Source organism: Mus caroli, unplaced genomic scaffold, assembly GCF_978045245.1.
Source record: "Mus caroli unplaced genomic scaffold, Mus_caroli_1 scaffold_4, whole genome shotgun sequence".
Taxonomy (NCBI): domain Eukaryota; kingdom Metazoa; phylum Chordata; class Mammalia; order Rodentia; family Muridae; genus Mus; species Mus caroli.
Window position 1 is genome coordinate 35334230 of NW_028227259.1, and position 19604 is coordinate 35353833.

The 19604-nt window shown below is 42.3% G+C and overlaps 1 protein-coding gene across 9 annotated transcripts in view; it reads left to right on the plus strand.

The window, feature by feature from the left end:
* Nucleotides 1–814: 814 nt before the first annotated feature.
* Depdc5 (DEP domain containing 5, GATOR1 subcomplex subunit) overlaps nucleotides 815–19604 on the plus strand; it is a 128140-nt gene continuing 109350 nt past the window's right edge. For 4 of the 9 annotated variants that reach the window (XM_085836595.1, XM_085836602.1, XM_085836601.1 and 1 more), the window contains exons 1-8: nucleotides 841–941; nucleotides 1125–1424; nucleotides 1688–1810; nucleotides 5483–5570; nucleotides 6333–6379; nucleotides 12662–12747; nucleotides 14421–14504; nucleotides 16167–16216. In XM_085836595.1, the coding sequence (XP_085692721.1) occupies nucleotides 1753–1810; nucleotides 5483–5570; nucleotides 6333–6379; nucleotides 12662–12747; nucleotides 14421–14504; nucleotides 16167–16216 (413 nt within the window). In that variant the 5' untranslated portion in view covers nucleotides 841–941; nucleotides 1125–1424; nucleotides 1688–1752. Of the gene's footprint in view, nucleotides 942–1124; nucleotides 1425–1687; nucleotides 1811–5482; nucleotides 5571–6332; nucleotides 6380–12661; nucleotides 12748–14420; nucleotides 14505–16166; nucleotides 16217–19604 lie in introns of those variants that run through there. The other 5 variants (XM_085836596.1, XM_085836597.1, XM_085836600.1 and 2 more) reach the window with 5 other exon arrangements.

Below are 19604 nucleotides of genomic sequence, written 5' to 3' on the forward strand. Positions count from 1 at the left end.
ACCACCACACCTGACACAACTTACTCTGTTTGGATGATTTATGCCCCATCTAAGGAAACTACTACTGGGCCTTCTGCCATGGGAGCCTATTGTAGACTTAACCCATTGTATTCGGGCATTCAATGTTTTGAATATTATTTTTTTATCAAACTTTAAGTTTACTGTCCACTTGTTTTGACTTATGTACATTAGGTTTAATTTTGACAACAAAAGAGTATATAATGGGTAATATAAATTGGTTTCTCCTCCCAAGCTTGTCTCTGTACATGTTACATTTGTACTTATCATTAACTTGTACTTCTTAATTATACTTAACAGTTTTCAATAAGTTAGTAACTCGCTCATGAATTGTACACACCCCCGTTCTCTTGCTACACATAGCCCAAGAACTCTAGGGAATGTTCAGCACTCTTGTCTCCATAGAACCTGGATTAGGAGGGGGAGCCACCACCCGCAGAGACTTTTGCACTTCTCAATAGCCCTCTAGACCAGGCTGAGTTATTAACTTCGTCAAACACATGGAAATGCTCCGCGAGGTAAGAGTCGACTCTCTCGAGTTTCTCCTATTATGAAATCACTTCGCTCTTCTGAAACGAAGGTCTTGGCTGTGTCTCTATTTTCAAATTTTCCATGCAAAGCGGGCAGCCCTGTAGACGGTGGCGGGAAACGCCAACGGGAACTCGTTTTGAAGTCGGACTCGACGCCACGCCCCCCCCCCCCCAACCTCCCCGCAGCCCTGGAGGAGGAAGTGGCGCGGCCACCGAGACGAGGCGGAGGCTGGGCTAGAGCGGCCAAGCCGGCTGAGCGGGGACTGGCGAGGGGCGGGGACTCGGGGCGGAGCCTCGGGAGCGGCGCGGGCTCAGGTGAGCGCTCTTCGGTGGTGCTGTCTGGCTGGCTCCTAGAGCCCTGGTGCGGAAGCTGCGCGAACTGTGGGGGCTCAGGTGGGATATCCTGAGGAGGTCCTGGGGAGATCTGTCCGGGATCTGGCCTCGGGCCGGGCCTGAGGCGGGGAGGGGCTCTGGAAGTGGGGAGGGGGGGGAGTCGAGCGCCAACCTCGGGCTGAGACTTGAGGGGCTTGAGGGAAGGGTCCCTGAGCCAGGTTCGAGGCCCGACTCTTCTTGCAGTTCCCCGTGTGACCTTGGACCAGGCTTTCACCAAGCTTCCGCGACCGCAGCGGTGAAATGGAGGCAGGACGGTCCGCTGAGAGTTGGTACCAGTAGAGGGGTCGGCAAGGAAACCGCAGCCTTCCTCAGTTCTCTCTTCCCCAGGACATTGTTAGTGGACCGCGAGTCATGGGAGTGCTTAACAGTTCGAGTGACCTTGGGCGAATCCCTTGTTTTGACGTTCTTCTACTTATGTGATGGACTAACCTCTTCGAATATCCCTGTACTATTTTGGTGTTCCTGATGCAGACAAAAAAAAAGGTAGTGCCCCTCTCACCACAAGCCTCCCTTTTAGGTGTGCGGTAGAGAAAATAGCTTTAGAGGATGGACGAGATCTCAGCCCAAGTTCCCTTTAATTTTTAAAGCACACTTCTATTTGTTTGTCTCTCTTGGTAATTGGAGGATCGATATAATGCAAGGGTTGGCACGCCTTCAGCCGAACAACAACCCGTACCTTCAAGGTCTAAAATTAAAGAGCAAATTTAGGAAGCCTGACATCCTCGATGTTTTTATTTGTGTTTCAGTAGCAGGAAGGCAAGATGACTTCCCTGCTCCAAGATTGGAACAGCTGAAGAAATCACAAGACAAAATGAGAACCACAAAGGTCTACAAACTTGTCATCCACAAGAAGGGCTTTGGGGGCAGTGGTCAGTATTGATTGATCTTTGGGGCTTGTGTAAGTTGGCTGAAGTTATGATATGCCTTAAAAATTACCCATATCACAAGGGAGGCTGGACAGGTAAAAGTGGAGCAGTATCAGAGATCAGGGATGGTTAGAAATGAGAGCACAGGATCTTTTTGAAAAGCATTCTTCACATTTGTTGGGTTGTATTTTGAATTACCATGTTTCCAAGGCTCATTTAGAACTCACTGTGTAGCCCAAGCTGGCTTTGAACCCATTATCCTCCTGCCTGTGTATCTGGAAATACTCTACCACACCTGAGTTAATTTTCCTCCTGCTTTTGTTTGTTTTGTTTTTGTTTTTCTTCTGTGTAGTGAGTGCTTGGCCACAAGTTTACTAGAAAAGGTCTCTATGGACTGCATCCAAGTCCTCCCTCCTGGTTGTTTTTGTTTTGTTTTTGTTTTTTTTAATGTTCTTTACTTCAGAAATCAGAATTACTGACAAAGTGAGCTGGTTTGGTTTGGGTTTTGAGACAGAGTCTTAGAGCTCATACTGGCTTTGAACTCAGTATGCACTGGAGGCTGATTTTGAGTTACTGCCCTTCCTTCTGTCCTTCATACCCAAGTGTTGGGATTTCAGGCATGTGCTCCCACGTGGTTCTGCGTGGATCTGGATGAAAAACCCATGCTTTGTGCCTGTGAGCAAGCACACTATCAAGGAGCAATCACTTCGGACCTCAATGAGTCCTTTTAAACTTTACATTTCATTTTTTGGATGGGCTCTTACTCTATAGCCTTTACTGGTTTGCAATGCTGACTAGACTGGCCTTGAACTTACAGAGCTCCTCTGTCTTACAGAGATAGTTTTGCCTACTAAGTACTGGGATTACTTAGTAATCATGCCTAGCTACCTTGAATTTTTATTCATTTACTTGTTTTTCTTCACCTTGTTTTTGAGACAAATCCTCAGCGGTACCTGGGGCTTGTTAATTTAGACTAGGCCACCTGGCCGGTGAAACTGAGTGATAGCATGTGGAAGCTCTCCCAGAAATGCCTCATAGTTTTTATGTGTTGACTTGAAATGAATTCGGTACTTGCATGATTAGAAACCTTTTGTCAAATTATTGCAGTCCTCATGTTTAGTCATATCAGCCCCACTATTTATGAAACTGGCCTAAAAACTTGTGAAGAATAGGCAGCTATTGAATAAATACAGAGATAGTTTCAGCAGAGGGAATAACAAGAATACAGGTATATGATATATATATACATATATATATATATATTTAATGTATATAGGGATGTGTGTGTTTATAAGACAGATATATCTTGGTGATAGACCTAGAAGACCAGAATTCTAACAGTATCCCTATCAAATATGAAGATGGTGAGTAGGTAAAATCTCTTGTCCCCAAGGAGTTCTTTACATTATGAAATGATTAGTTAGCTGTAGTGGCTTGTGCTTGTGACACAGAACTTTTCAAGGTTGAGACAGGAGGATTGCTGAAAGTTTGAGGCCATCCTGCTGCAGATTGTAACCGCCTCTGTTTCCGAGGAAAGAAATAGGAGCTAGATCTGGTGGCGCACGCTCTGAATCCCAGCACACAGGAGGTAGAGGCACTCAGGTCTCGCGGGAGTTTGAGGCTTCCCTGGTCTACCTAGTGAGCTCCAAGCTACACAGTGAAACTCTGTCTCAAAACAAATAAATAAGCAAAAAAGAAGGAGAAAAAAAGAAGGAGGGGGGAGAGAAGAGAGAGAGAGAGGGAGAGAAAATGAAACAAATCAATCAATATGCTCAGCGAGCTTGATTTGGAAAACAGAAGTTCATCCTAGGGACTTCACACACATTGGAACTAAAATTGTCAATGAAACATCTAAAATAAAGCATGAGATTGACTCAGTCAGTTCTTTACTAGGCTGATCCTTGTGGAGTATAGTCATCTGTGACGTCTACTTTGGTTTTGAGGTGGATGGCTAGATGGATGGATGAATGGGTTGGTTGATTGGTGCTGAGGATTGGGTTTGTAGCCTTATGCATGCTCTGCAGTTACTCTGTTGGGCGATACCTTTACCCTGGGCTCTTGAGTTTAAAGGTTGTTTTGAGCCCTATTATGAACTAACACTTAGAATCTAGACTCGAGTTTTATAACACATAAGAGATGGTGAGCCTGATTTAGACAGAAGGAGCTCAGTATTAGTAACGAGCTCTTGCTTTAATTTTACTGCTGGTCTAACCTTTGACAAGTCAGTGTATCTCCCAGGTTATTTCCTTGCTCTTGTTAGTACTAAAGATTTATTATGAAGGTCTAATTAAGACAGTGTTTAAGGGATTTCTTTGAATATTACATAAATATGAGTACTGTGTTTGGGTCCTAGACTCTTTCTATCATATGGATGCCAGATTCACAGTCTTTTAGAGAGTAAAGGATGTGCCAGAGGCATAATTCCCCAAACCACTGGCTGCTTTTTCCATGGGCATATTAGAGCAGAGAGAGTGTGTAATTGGAGACAGTCCCTGAGTCCCTTCCAACACACCCATTTACTGTTGTGGCCCTAGACACTTTTGCAATTTCTTTCTTTTGAGCTGAGGTTGGAAACCAGCATGCTAGGCAAGTACTTTATCACTGCGTTACATCCCCAGCCCCGCGAAAATCCTTTAGTTCTAAAACTGGACTCAAAATGGACCCTCAGGGAAAAGGCAGAGCATCTGCTTACCCATGTGTGAGCCCTTGGTTAAGTTCCAGCCTTAGTATTTATAAAATAGGAAAACAAACAATCTAAACAAATGTGGGCTGATGAGATGGCTTGTGGGTAAGAACACTTGCTGCCAAACCTGTTAATGTGAGTTCAGTCCCTGGATCTTATATGATAGAGGGAGAAAACTGACATCTGTAAGTTGTCCTCTGACCTACACACACACACACACACAAAACAACAACAACAACAACAACCAGAAAACCAAACCCAAATGGAACTTCAGTATAACAACAAAAGTAAAAATAAATGTTGGGCATGGTGCAGCTTGCCCTGTGGTCCCAGCAGTCTGGGGGTGGAGACAGGAAGATGAAAGAGTTCAAAACCACCTGGTAGGATGGGTTTGATGTTACCTTGAGACACCTATGTTAGTCAAGAAATTAAAAACAGGACCAGAGCTTGTCTGTGAGATGCAGTAGTAATACCAACATGATGGGGTGCCCTGTGTTTCCTCTCTGATGCGTTTATTTTTTAGAGGGTGTGTGCTAGAGTTTCATCCCAACTCTGTGATCATGCTAAGCCTTTGTCTAACTCTGTACATGCCAAGCCTATGCCCAACTCTGTGTACATGCCAAGCATATGCCCAACTCTGTGTACATGCTAAGCCTATGCCCAACTCTGTGTACATGCCAAGCCTATGTCCAACTCTGTGATCATGCTAAGCCTATGCCCAACTCTGTGTACATGCCAAGCCTATGCCCAACTCTGTGTACATGCTAAGCCTATGCCCAACTCTGTGTACATGCCAAGCCTATGTCCAACTCTGTGATCATGCTAAGCCTATGCCCAACTCTGTGTACATGCTAAGCCTATGCCTAACTCTGTGTACATGCTAAGCCTATGCCCAACTCTGTGTACATGCTAAGCCTATGCTAAGCCTATACTCAGCTACTGAGCCACACTCCAGCCCGGTTGCTTTTTAAAATCACTAAATTGTCTTTCAGATGATGAGCTAGTCGTGAACCCTAAAGTATTTCCTCACATCAAACTTGGAGACATTGTGGAGATTGCTCACCCCAATGATGAGTACAGGTGAGCAGCTCAAGAGAGAAGGAAAGTAGGCACCCTGCTGATCTCAAAAACTACTCCAGGCTAGTCAGAGCTGTGTAGTAAGACCCAATGTCAAAAAAACAAAACAAAACATGCTCGTCTCTAGGGCTAAAGAAATGACTCAGCTGATAAGAGCACTGGCTGTTGTTCTAGAGGACCTGAGTTTGGTTCCCAGCACCCACATGGCATGTCACGACCATCGGTCATTCCAGTTCCAGGACATCTGATGCCCTATTCTGGCCTCCTAGGGTATCAGGAATGCCTGTGGTGCACAGACAGACATACAGGGTAAGACACATATACACAGAAAAAATTAAAAACAAAATTTTTAAGGATTTAAAAAAAAATTATGTGCATGCCTGTGCATGTGAGTGCAGGTGCCTTCTGATGGAGATTCCCTTCATCTGAAGTTCCAAACAGTTGTGAGCCACTTGAAATGGGTCTTGCATACCAAACTTGAATTCTGTGAAAGACAGCAAGTACTCTTTAACTGCTGAGCCATCTCTCCAGCCCCAACAGTGCATTTTTAAAATGTTTAAAGTGTTTTAAAGTTGAAGTAAGAACTCGATAGTGTTGTTGCTTTTGTTCATTTGCTTCCAGGCCAAGTGCAGTTTTCTTTGTTTCCTAGGGAATGTCCTGTTTAGGCTACAAGATACAGTGTGCATTGCATTATTGTTTACTTTTTAACTGAGGTAGAGAAAGCTTACCTCCTGCAGTGTCCCTCATTGTTGCTTTCTCTTCCAGTCCTTTGCTTTTGCAAGTCAAGTCTCTTAAGGAAGATTTACAGAAAGGTGAGTATTACATCTCTCTTTGAAATTTTTATAGTTACTGTCTGAGAAATGTAAGAAAGCCCTCTTTGTAATCTCAGGGAATAAGTACCTAGCAGAAGGCGTTTCCTCTAGCAAAAAACATAGGTAAAGTTTTTGCAGGTTAGGGACTACCCCAGGAGCAATAGTTGATGCGTTTACTGTCTTTATTTACCTTTATAGCTCCTAAGCTGCAATCTTCCCACATACCCCAAACAGATATAAAAATTGCCAAAGAGCCTCATTCGTTAGCACATTGTAGGCATCAAAGAAACTAGATGTAGGGCCAGAAGAAGAGGCAGTTTGAACACGGGAAGCTTTATATTTAACTCCAAAATAATAATAATAATAATTAATAATAATAATAATTGATGGAGAATTTTCTAAATAAATTCTTCACAAATATTTAAGTGTTTCCCTGGATGAGTATGTGATCACTGTCCTCTGTTTGGATAGGTGTTTGTAGTTTCTTGATGTCTTTTTCAAAGAGTGGAAGGGTTGCATGCATATAAGAAAGTACCAAAGGACTCTTTTTTTTTTTTTTTTTTTAAAGATTTATTTATTTATTATATGTAAGACACTGTAGCTGTCTTCAGACACTCCACACTCCAGAAGAGGGCGCCAGATCTCGTTACGGATGGTTGTGAGCCACCATGTGGTTGCTGGGATTTGAACTCTGGACCTTTGGAAGAGCAGTCGGGTGCTCTTACCCACTGAGCCATCTCACCAGCCCCAAAGGACTCTTTTTTTTTGGTTTTTCAAGACAGGGTTTCTCTGTATAGCCCTGGCTGTCCTGGAACTCACTTTGTAGACCAGGCTGGCCTCGAACTCAGAAATCCACCTGCTTCTGCCTCCCAAGTGCTGGGATTAAAGGCGTGCGCCACTACTGCCCAGCTATTATTATTTTAGAAACCTTGAAAATAAATTAAAGCATCATACACCAAAATTAACCAGATTCAAAATCTGTATAATTCAGTGAACTTCTATACAATTACATTAGACATTTGGAAGGGATGCTGGGGAGTATCACATTAAATTTTATACATTTATTACCAAATATGTTTTATGTACTTGGCCACCACCAAAACAAAGCCAAAAGCTCTGTGGCAGAATTGCAACAAGTAGCTTCCAGTTCTCTGTCACAGCTGTTTCTTTCACCTGCATCCAGTCTTCTCTCACTCCCTGATCTTGAGCCTTTCTCACTCTCTTTTCTTTGTGTTTACTGTATCCATATGTACATTAGTTTACATATACATTGGATAGAATTTGCTTGAGAGAGAAAACAGTATGCAGTTTTTTTTCTTTTTGAGTCTTTGTTACATACACATTCCTAAATACTTCGATGCAACCTCCTAATGTTACCTGTATGTACATGACCCTACGGATGACCACTTGGTGTTGGATGACCAAATTTGGGGGGTCTTCCCTGGTTCTTGGCATTCCTCAGTTGCCTGTAGTTTTTTTGTCTATGAGAAAGCCCTTCAAGTGTCCCCCTTTTTATATTAGCATGTCCATTGGTGTGACATTCTTTAGGTCTTGTTTAGGCAGCCACTTGGTAGTGGGAGCCATTTTGACATTCTTAGGTGACAGTCTTGCAGGAAACGTCCTGTTGTAGCTCTTACAGTCTTTCTGTCCACTCCTTGACAATGGTCCCAGAACCTTAGGTGAGGAATTTGAAGAGATGTATCAGTTGGGATGGAGCATAAATCACTTTTTGTTCTCTGCATTTTGATCAATTGTGGATTTCTGTAGTGTTCTCTTTATCTGAAGACATAGTGAGACCCTGTCTCAAAAAAAAGTGCCGGGCGTGGTGGCGCACGCCTTTAATCCCAGCACTCGGGAGGCAGAGGCAGGCGGATTTCTGAGTTCAAGGCCAGCCTGGTCTACAAAGTGAGTTCCAGGACAGCCAAGGCTACACAGAGAAACCCTGTCTCAAAAAAACCAAAAAAAAAAAAAGTTTCTTCCTATATTTACTTATGTACGTGGACACCCGACAGGCAGGATGCTCATGTGGAAGTCAGAAGACAACTTCAGGGATCAGTTCTCCCATTCTGCCATGTGGGTACCAAGCAAGGATTGAACCTTGGTTGTCAGGCTTGGTGGCAAGTGCCTTTACCACTGTACTACCTTGCCACCTGAAATAATGGATTTTATTGTGACATTTCTTTTGTTGGTTTTTTTTTTTTTTTTTTTTTTTTCCAGACAGGGTTTCTCTGTATAGCCCTGGCCTAGAACTCACTCTGTAGACCAGGCTGGTCTCGAACTCAGAAATCCTCCTGCCTCTGCCTCCCTAGTGCTGGGATTAAAGGCCTGAGCCACCACTGCCCAACTATTGTGTCATTTCTTTTCTTTCTTTCTTTTTTTTTTAAAGATTTATTTATTATTATATCTAAGTACACTGTAGCTGTCTTCAAACACACCAGAAGAGGGCATCAGATCTCATTACGGATGGTTGTGAGCCACCATGTGGTTTCTGGGATTTGAACTCAGGACCTTCAGAAGAATAGTCAGTGCTCTTAACCACTGAGCCATCTCTCCAGCCCGTGTCATTTCTAAACATGAATATAATGTGTTTCTTTCAAATTCATTCCTCATAACCTGGTTTCTCACAGTGAGTAATTACACTCCTCTTTCACAGTAGCTCCCCTGCTCCTTCCAGGTCTTTTCCTTTGTGTGTGACCCAGTACACTTTATTGCGGTTGTTTAAAGGAGCACAGGCACCTTACCCTGGGTACACCACTGAGGAAACGTCTTTTCTTCCCTTATCAGCCATTAAATCTGCAAGAATGTTTCATGACTGAGCAGTGACAGGCCCGATCTTATGTAATCATAGCTTCTGTGAGTTAAACAATGAAGTTGTCTTCGTATCCAGAATCGAGCATCCCACACTGTTCTTCCCACTTCTCTGCCCCGTTTCCTGTGTTGTTCTGTTTCCTGAGCCTTGAAGCCGGCCAGGTGTGCAGCAGTCATTTGTTCCCAGCATCTCGATCAGTTGTGGGTCTGCAGTCATTGCTTACCAACAAGAAGGAAGCTTTTCTGGTCAAAGCTAATAGCAAAAACTGATATATGGACATAAACATGGTTATTTGGTCAGTTTCAGTGGTATATGCTTTTAGTTCTAGGGGAGGCAAGAGTTCCCTGTGAGTTAAGTCCAGCCTGAGCTACAGAGTAAAGTTCTAGGGCAGTTTAGGACTGCATAGTGAGATTCTTTCCAAAATCAAAACATACTTATTGAGAAAGCAGTTTGGATCTGTGGCTTTACAAATGTCCTCGTCTCCTCGACCTTAGAAGCTAAGCAGGATTATGCCTGTGTAGTACTTGGCTGAGATACATCAATTGAAAGGCAGGCTGTATCCATGTAATAAAGTTGCAGCAGGAGTTTCCACACTACTGCTTGTGATCTCCCCACCCACAGGCTTAGTAGTAGAAATGAATCTCCTCCTCCTGTGTGTGTCAGAGTCATCCATAGCAGACTCACTCCTCCTAGCGCACTACCGGACTCATCCTGCCTGGCCAGTTGTGTTGTTGGGTATAGGATCCATAGCCGAATAAGACAAGTGAGAATACTGTCCATCACCATGAGGGGCTAGTTAGCAAGGAAAGCTTGCTTTCTCTCTGCTACTTGATGAAGGCATGTGGCACCTTCAAAAATAAGGTCTTATCTAATTTTGGTGAGCATCCAATGGCAATGACAATTGCTTGTATTGTTTTGAGAATCTCATGACCAACAACTTGTAAGGGAAGGTTAAGCAGCTCACCTCTGCCACTGGCGTTTGAATTTTTCTTATGTTGCTCCTCCCACCCCAACCCAGGGCTCTGTGCATACTAAACAAGTTTGCTGCCAATGAGTTATATTCCTAACCTCCAGATCAATTTATCTAACATCTATCTATCTATCTATCTTCCTCCCTCCCTCCCTCCCCTTCTTTCTTTTTTTCTTTCCTTACCTATTTTTAGACAGGGTCTAAGTAGCCCTGGCTGTTCGTGATTTACTATGTAGACTAGGCTGGCCTGGAACTTGCTGAGCTCTGCCTGTCTGCCTCTCAAGTGCCAGAATTAAAGGCATATCCCACCACACCTAGCTCAGATGGTTTTTGATAGTTTTTTTTTTTAAATGCTTTTTTTGTATTTTAATTAAAACTTTTTTGGTTCGTTTGTGGTAATAAGGTTTCATGGTCCAGGATGAACATGCTGTGTGGCTAGGATGACTTTGAATTTTTGATCCTCCATCCTCTACCTCCAGAGTGCTGCAATCAAAAGCACTTACTGTTTTTTGGTTTTTTTTTTTTTTTGTAGCTCAGGTTGTCCTCAAACTCAATGTCTAATTAGGCCAGCTTCCAACTCATAACAGTTCTTGTCTCAGTGTCACAAGTAATAAAATATTTGTGTGTATGTGTGTGTGTACCTGTCTTGTTTGTGGGTGTGTGTAACATGCATATGTGCTTACCCATGGTGTATTTCTTTTTTTTTTAATATTTATTTATTTATTTATTTATTTATTATATGTAAGTATACTGTAGCTGTCTTCAGACACACCAGAAGAGGGAGTCAGATCTCGTTACGGATGGTTGTGAGCCACCATGTGGTTGCTGGGATTTGAACTCTGGGCCTTCGGAAGAGCAGTCGGGTGCTCTCACCAGCCCCTGTGTGTATTTCTGATCCTCCATCTCCAGGGCTGCAAGTGAAGGCACTTACTACTCCTTTTCTTTTTTTTTTTTTTTTTTTCCTGTGGCTCAGTGTCTTATCAGACCAGCTTCCAACTCATAACAATCCTTGTCTCAGTGTCATAAGTAATAAAATGTGTGTGTGTGTGTGTACCTGTCTTGTTTGTGGGTGGGTGTTACATGCACATATGCTTACCGATGCCTGTATGTATAGAGGTCAGAGATGGATGTCAGGTATCATCTTCTATCTTTTTCCACCTTTGTTTTTCTGTGACAGTATTTTTTTTGGAGGGGGGGGGGTTTCGAGACAGGGTTTCTCTGTGTAGCTCTGGCTGTCCTGGAACTCAACTTTGTAGACCAGGCTGGCCTTGAACTCAGAAATCCGCCTGCCTCTGCCTCCTGAGTGCTAAGGTTAAAGGTGTGTGCCACCACGCCCAGCGACAGTATTTTTTTTTTTTTTTTTTGAGAGAGGGTCTGACTATGTGATAGTAAATGTACTATCATAGAACTGGCTATATAGGCTAGGCTGACCTTGAACTCACAGAGATCTAGCTGCTTCTGCCTCCTGAGTGCTGGGATTAAGGGCATGTGCCACCACTGCCTGGCAAGAGAAAGTCTCTGATGAACTCGGAAGTTTGCTGCTTTGCCTAGGCTGACTGGCCACAAGTCCAAGGGTCCACTAGTTTCTGAAGCCCCATTGCTAGAGGGCAGGTGTGTATTGGGGTGCTTATCTTTTATGTGGGTACCGAAGATCAGAGTTCAGGGTGTCGTGCTCATGGAGCAAGCATCTTTTCTAGTTCCTCAAGTGCAAAATCTTAAGTGATTGGCTGTTTCTCCTCAGTCTCTTCCTCTTCCCCTTCTCTCTCATTTTCTTCCTTCCCTCTATGCACAAACCCAGGGACTCATCCATGCTATGTGCAGCCACTGAGTTACATTTCTTTCTTTAATGATTGTATTTGTTTATTTTACTTTGTATATGGATGTTTTGCCTGTATGTGTACCATGTACATGTCTGTTGGATCCCCTGAAACTGGGATTACAGATGGGTGTGAGCCACTGTAGGATGCTGGAAACCCAACTCAGGACCTCTGCGAGAGCAACTTCTCTTAACTACTGAACCATCTCTCCAGCTTCAGCTCTTTTTTTTGAGGCAGAGGCTGGTTAATTAGTCTAGTCTGGCTTTTTAGTCTTCCTGCCTCAGCCTCCCAAATACTGGAATTACAGGTGGTAAGCCAGTGTTTATTATCAATTTAAATCAGGTGTTAGTTTTTGGGCTTGTTTCATCTGTAAAGTACAGAATTGTATAAAATTTGACTTCCTGGAAGACAGAGAAATAGCAAATGATCAGTTATTATTATTTATTATTACTATTATTAATTTTTTTGGCTTTTTGAGACAGGGTTTCTCTGTGTAGTCCTGGCTGTCCTGGAACTCACTCTGTAGACCAGGCTGTCCTGGAACTCAGAAATTTGCCTGCCTCTGCCTCCCAAGTGCTGGGATTAAAGGCGTGCGCCACCACTGCCCAGCCCAGTTACATTACTTTTTGAGTATGTATTGACTTCAAAATGTTTTAACTGATCCATATTTTTTTTCTCCATTTCAGAAACTATCAGTGTGGACCAGACTGTGACTCAAGTATTCCGGCTAAGACCTTATCAAGATGTCTATGTGAATGTTGTAGACCCCAAGGCAGGTCTTTGCTTTGTACTTTTATATCTTTTTATAGTGATTAGCACCTATCCGCAAAGGTTAGGAGCTATGGAAATGAGGTACGTAAGTGTAGTGCTAGATTGTTAAATATATAGCCATATCTAGGTCATTTAGATATAAATGGTACATAGGCTGCTTTTAAGTCCTCAGGTTTTTTTTTTTTTTTTTTTTTGGTTTTTCGAGACAGGGTTTCTCTGTATAGCTCTGTCTGTCCTGGAACTCACTCTGTAGACCAGGCGGGCCTCGAACTCAGAAATCCACCTGCCTCTGCCTCCCGAGTGCTGGGATTAAAGGCGTGCGCCACCACGCCCGGCTAAGTCCTCAGTTTTTAAAGCTTGTTTTAGTCATATGAAAGAATGTATTTATAATTTCCTGTTTAATTGCTAATATTTTTATTTATTCTATTCATTATTTTTATTTTTAATTATTATGTTTAGAAAACATTATCTTTATTTTACCTATTTGAGTGTTTGCCTGCATGTGTTCTCCATGTGTGCCTTAGTGCCCACAGAGGCCAGAAAAGGATGTTAGAGTTCCCTGAAACTTAGAGTCAGTTTGAGCTGGGATGAGGGCGCTGGTAGTTGTGTGATATCAGATCCTCTGGAAGAGCAGTCAGTGCTCTTCATCTCTGAGCCGTCTCTCTAGTCCCTCATTTATTTTCTTTAAATAATTAATTATTATTTTTTAGGCAGAGGTTTGCTGTTTAGCCCAAATGACATGGAACTAAGTATATAGCCCAGGCTGGCCTTGAACTGGCAATAATAGCTCTTTCTCAGCTTTCTGGGAATATAAGATACAGCACTGTATATGGCTTTGAATTTTTTTTTCTTTCTTTTTTTTTGTGTGTGTGTGTGTTTTTTTATTTTTTTTATTTTTTTTTTGGTTTTTTGAGACAGGGTTTCTCTGTGTAGCCCTGGCTGTCCTGAAACTCACTCTGTAGACCAGGATGGCCTCAAACTCAGAAATCCGCCTGCCTCTGCCTCCCAAGTGCTGGGATTAAAGGCATCCGCCACCACGCCCGGCTCTTTGATTTGTTTTTAGAGACAGGGTCTTGCTATGTAGCTATGGTTGCCCTGGAACTCACTATGTAGACCAGGCTGGCTTTGAACACAGAGATCTGTCTTCCTTTGCCTTTCTAGTGCTGGGATCAAAGCCTGAGTCCCCATACCCAGATTTGCATTTTTGTCTATTAATTAATGCTTGACAGGCAAAGTCAATGTCCATAGATATTATGTGCATTCTATAATGAAATAAAGCAGACAGCTTGATGATATCTTTCAAGACTAAAACAAAAGGCAAGGTTTCATGTATCTGAAGTTTGAGCTATCTATGCTAAGGCAAGATTACTCAGCAGTGTGGGAGTAGCCTGGGCAACAAAGCAACCATGCCCTTTGCTAGACAACAGCAACAAAGGGACTGAAGCCCAGTGTTAGTCCTCTGGTGTCCTTTGTCATGGGACAGCTGCTGTGGGGTGTTCTGTAGAATTGCCATGGGCATGGTTGAGTTGCCTTTGCTGAGGAGAATTCTCCTGTTCTGCTGTTGAGTGCTCTCCCAGAGGTTTTCTTTTTTGCATCTTTTTTATGGTGTGTGGCCATCATATTTTGACTATAAGTGTGGCAAAACAATTCAGATATGTGGTTCTTGTCTTTTAGGATGTGACTCTTGACCTGGTGGAATTGACTTTTAAGGATCAGTATATTGGCCGTGGGGATATGTGGCGACTAAAGAAAAGTTTGGTAAGATACAATTTTTCCTATTTTCTTTTTTTTTTTTGGTTTTTTCGAGACAAGGCTTCTCTATGTAGCTCTGGCTGTCCTGGAACTCACTCTGTAGACCAGGCTGCCCTCAAACTCAGAAATCCACCTGCCTCTGCCTCCCAAGTGCTGGGATTAAAGGTGTGCGCCACCACTGCCCAGCCATTTTTTTTTTTAAATAGTATGTTGTCTTTCCTATGACAAATTGTCCTCATTTATCATATAAATTTAGAGCCATCAAAATAAGTTCCAATTCTAGCATCTGCAACTAGTTACTGTAAGCATTTGGCTATATCCTTATCATTTTCTTTCTTCTTTACTTCATTTTACATGTATGTCTGTTTTGCCTGCATGCCTGTATTTGTACTTTATGCATGTCTAGTACTTTCACCAGCCAGAAGTCCTCTTGTTGGATCTTCTAGAAAAAGGAGTTACAGACTGAGTTGCCTGTGGGTTCTAGGAACTGAACCTGGGTTCTCTGTGAGCGCAATAAGTGCTTTTAACCCAGGCCTTCTCTCAACTCTACCTCTACCCCCACACTCCACACCCCAGCCCCATTTTTGAGGATGGTCCCGATATGTAGACTTGGCTGGTCTGGAATTTGCTGTGTAGTCAGGCTGGCTTTGAACTCCTCCTGAATGATGGGATTGAAGTCATGTACCATCACACCCACCTGTTTATCTCTAATGAACCTTTAACATTTAAAATGCCAAGTATTGACCAGGTACTGAAAACTCTTTACTATAGTTTTTGCATATTATAAAGGAATAAATTATATGTAGAATTTATACATAAAATATAGTTTCAGGGTAAAGTCAAACAACCAAAACCGTGATTGGGCTAGGAACATAGCTCAGTGGAGAGCCTTTGCTTATGATATGTGAGGCCTTAGGTTCAATTCACAGCACCAAATATAAATAAACAAATAAGTAAGTGAAAATTATGTGTTTTTTTTTGTTGTTGTTGTTTTTTTTTTTTGGTTTTTCGAGACAGGGTTTCTCTGTGTAGCCTTGGCTGTCCTGGAACTCACTTTGTAGACCAGGCTGGCCTCGAACTCAGAAATCCGCCTGCCTCTGCCTCCTGAGTGCTGGGATTAAAGGCGTGCACCACCACGCCCGGCTGTGTTTTTTTTTTTTTTAAATTGAGTGAAAGGAATTTGTTTCTTTTAGCTCTCTCAATGGTAGTTCACCTTGAGGCCTTTGGTTTGACCTCTGGCTCTGAATAAAATTCAAAAGTGTAAAGATAATTTATACACCATTTACTATATGAATGTTGAGGTCTGTGTAAACATTCATGAGGATCAGTGGACTTGCAGGCGGCACTTACTGTCTGCCTGATCCTCATACTTGGGACTTGCTGCAGCCCCAAGAGCCAGTCAGTCATCATCTGGCTCTAGCTTCTTCCTGTGCTGTAAAGCTGTCACTGCCTTGCTGACTAGACTTTCTGAGACAGGGTTTCTGTGTAGCCCTGGATGTCCTGGCACTTGCTCTGCCTTGCCTTCTGAGTGCTGGGGCTAAAGGCGTGTACCACAATGCCCTACTATTTTGTTGTTATTGTTGCTTTTGGAGAAGATTTTAAAGCCAGGAGCCCTTGTGTGTTTCTTTCCTGATGGTTTGAATCCTTTCTTTTTCTCTCTTCCCTTAGGTGAGCACCTGTGCCTATATCACTCAAAAAGTGGAATTTGCTGGCATCAGGTAGGTATCATGGCATCTGGAACTCACTGGGTAATAAGCAGCAGTGGGATCTAGTGCAGCAGGTCAGCTGTGTACGACGCTCCAGGCGTGTGAGGCTCCATACAGGAAGGTGCTCACGTGTTTCAAATGTTAGATTGCTGTGATGTGAGTGAAGAAGTACCAAGTACATGATGGCAGTTTTAGGACTGCTTTATGACTTTGCTCTTTGGGATTTTGAGACCTAGGCTCTTGTAGCCAGGCTGTCCTCAGTGATGACAACACTGGCTTTTTGTTTTTGTTTTTAGAAGGTAGTGTTTTTGTGTGTAACAGGCCTTGCTGTCCTGGGGTTTGCTTTGTAGATCAGGCTAGCATTGAATTCACCAAGATCTGAGAGTCCTAGGATTAAAGGCATATGCCACCACACCCAGCTTGTCAATACTGGCTTCTAACTCCTCAGCCTTCCCATCCTGACCTCTCCAGTGCTGGCATGGCAAGTATATGCCCCCACACCTGGCTGCTTTCAGAATTACTGTGGAAAGTGGCTGATTACTGTACATATTTTAGAGCTGAAACTGTTTTATATTACTATTCAATCACAATTGACTTTATAGGATACTTGCTCACAGGTGTACACTAACCAGCACCGGAGCTGTGGTGTGCTGCCTTTCAATTGGATTGCCTCACTATCACTGCATTTAAAATGCTTTCTGTATTTCAGTAATAGGGACTTTTCAAAATCCCTCCCTTTGTTTTAAAACTAGAGATGGAGCCCAGGGCCTTGTATATACTAGTAAGTCAAGCACTCTACCACTGAGCCACAACTCTAGCCCTGAAACACCCCCACTCCACCCACGGCCAGCATTTTCTTTACTGTCTTATATGTTTTGTGCTGGGAATGGCTTCTACCACAAATCTACATCTCCATATATATGTGTGTGTCTGTGTGTGTGTATGTGTATTTTTTTTTATACAGCGTCTCATGTCTCATGGTAGTATAGGTTAACTTAGAGAGCACTATGTAGCTTATGCTGGCTATTTATAGTTTTGTGAATTTACAGCTCTTTATAAACATTATTATAAGGACTCCATGATATTCTGTTGTATGGACACACTATAGTTAATTTTAATTATTTGGCTTAAAAAAAGAGTCCTCTGCATGAGTGTTTTTCCTGCATGTGTATGTCCACCACATGCACACCTCATGCTCACAGAGGTCAGAAGACAGCGTCAGATCCCTTGGAACTGGAGTTATGGATGGTTGTGAGCCACGATGTGAGTGCCGGGACCTGAATCCTGGGGTTCTATAAGAGCAACAGTTGCTCTTAAAGAGTCACCTCTCCAGCCTCACTTAGCTTGCTCAAAGATATGTAGTACAAAAGATGCTATATTAGCTATACTTATTAAACTATTTCAACTTTTTTATTTCCAGGTGATAGCTGTAATGGATTGTAAACTCACTGATTTCAAATGGCTCACTAATAAAGGGAGGGTTCTCAAAAGCAGGATATCAAATGGTCAATAAATACTCAAGTAGATGTTCAACATCTTTACTCATCAGAAAAACAAATCTAAATTGTGGATGAGTGACTAATTGACTAATAATAATATATATGAGGCCTTGGACTCCATCTCTAGCATTGAAAAAGGGAGGGATTTTGTAAAGTCCCTTTTACTAAAATACAGAAAATTTGAGATCCATATCAGAAAAACACAAATTAAAATTGCTTTGAGATTCTATATATTAATCCCACTAGTCAAGAATAAGACTACTATCACAATTTTGAGCCAGTTTTGAGGCAAGCTTTAATTTAATACTGTCCAGGAAGATGAGCTCTTAGCCAGACCCATTCCTGGGTTTCCAGGAAATGGCACAAGTCATGTTTTAAAGAGACATTAAAGGACAAAAACACAGGGCTGCCATATTTCATATCAAATCCAATCAGGGGTAAGCATATATTCTGATGTACTTCCTGGCTGCATTGAATCAGAGGCAGGTGTACATCCTGGCATATTTTCTGCCCACATGATCAAGCACTTCCAGTGCAGAGGTCAAACAAACGCAGGGTCAACAGGAACTTACTCTTAACTTTCATTTTCTTTTCTTTTCTTTTTCTTTTCAAGATTTATTTATTATTATAAATAAGTACACTGTAGCTGTCTTTAGACACATCAGAAGAAGGCATCAGATTTCATTATGGGTGATTGTGAGCCACCATGTGGTTGCTGGGACCTTCAGAAGAACAGTCAGTGCTCTTACCCGCTGAGCCATCTCACCAGCCTCTACTCTTAACTTTCTTAACTGCAAACATAACTCTTGGCCAGCAAGATACATTTTTTTTTCTGTATTCTCTTCCATTAACTTGCAAGGTGTGTTGTTCTCGTTTCTGTTTTGGTCTCACACCATCATCCCAGTCAGAATGACTACCATCAACAAAATAAAATAATAAATACTGCAGAGGGGTTGGGGACAGGAACTCTGATATATTGTTGGTGACAATGTAAACTGATACAGCCACTGTAAAAATCAATGTAGAAGTATAAATGTTTGGGTTCTGGCTGAGTCATACAGACCTAGAAGGTCTTTGGATGTGATTCCCTTCCCAGAGCAGCCATCCGTGTTGCTGGATTAAAATTCCTGTACATCTTCCTCTTTTCTATTTAAAGTAAAATTTGTACAGTTTCACTTTTACAACAAGAACAATTATCAGTTTCACAAACTTAGCAGCAGAATGGATCTGTCCTTTTTCAACCAGTTTGTTGATCTGTCCCCATGCCAGGGGTCAACTTTGAGTGTCATCTGCATTGCTGTCTTCTTTCCTTGAGTCACGCCTTCCAGTGGAAGCTTTTCTTACTAAGATCAGATCTTTATTAATTTTGATAGAACCCATAGTCTTTCATCACCTGTAGAAACGCAGACAAAACTGTTACCCATTTTCTGACTTCCACTCTGGTGTTAACACATCTTTAAAGTATACAGGTTGATCTAATGCAGCAGTGTTTTCTATAGTCCAGTGTCTTTCAGCAGCTGTCGTTCCTGCCTCACTGTCTTTCAAAGAATTTAAACATTCAGTCTATTTCTGGGAATTCTTTTTTTTTTTTTAAAGATTTATTTATTTACTATATGTAAGTACACTGTAGCTGTCTTCAGACACACCAGAAGAGGGCGTCAGATCTCATTTCGGGTGGTTGTGAGCCACCATGTGGTTGCTGGGATTTGAACTCTGGACCTTCGGAAGAGCAGTCGGGTGCTCTTACCCACTGAGCCATCTCACCAGCCCATTTCTGGGAATTCTTATTTCCCGTTTCTGTTTATCAAAGTACAATTAGACCTTTATAAATCCATACATAGCCATTTTTTAACATTTTAAACTAGGCAATTACACACTCTCATTCTAAGCCCAGCTCCATA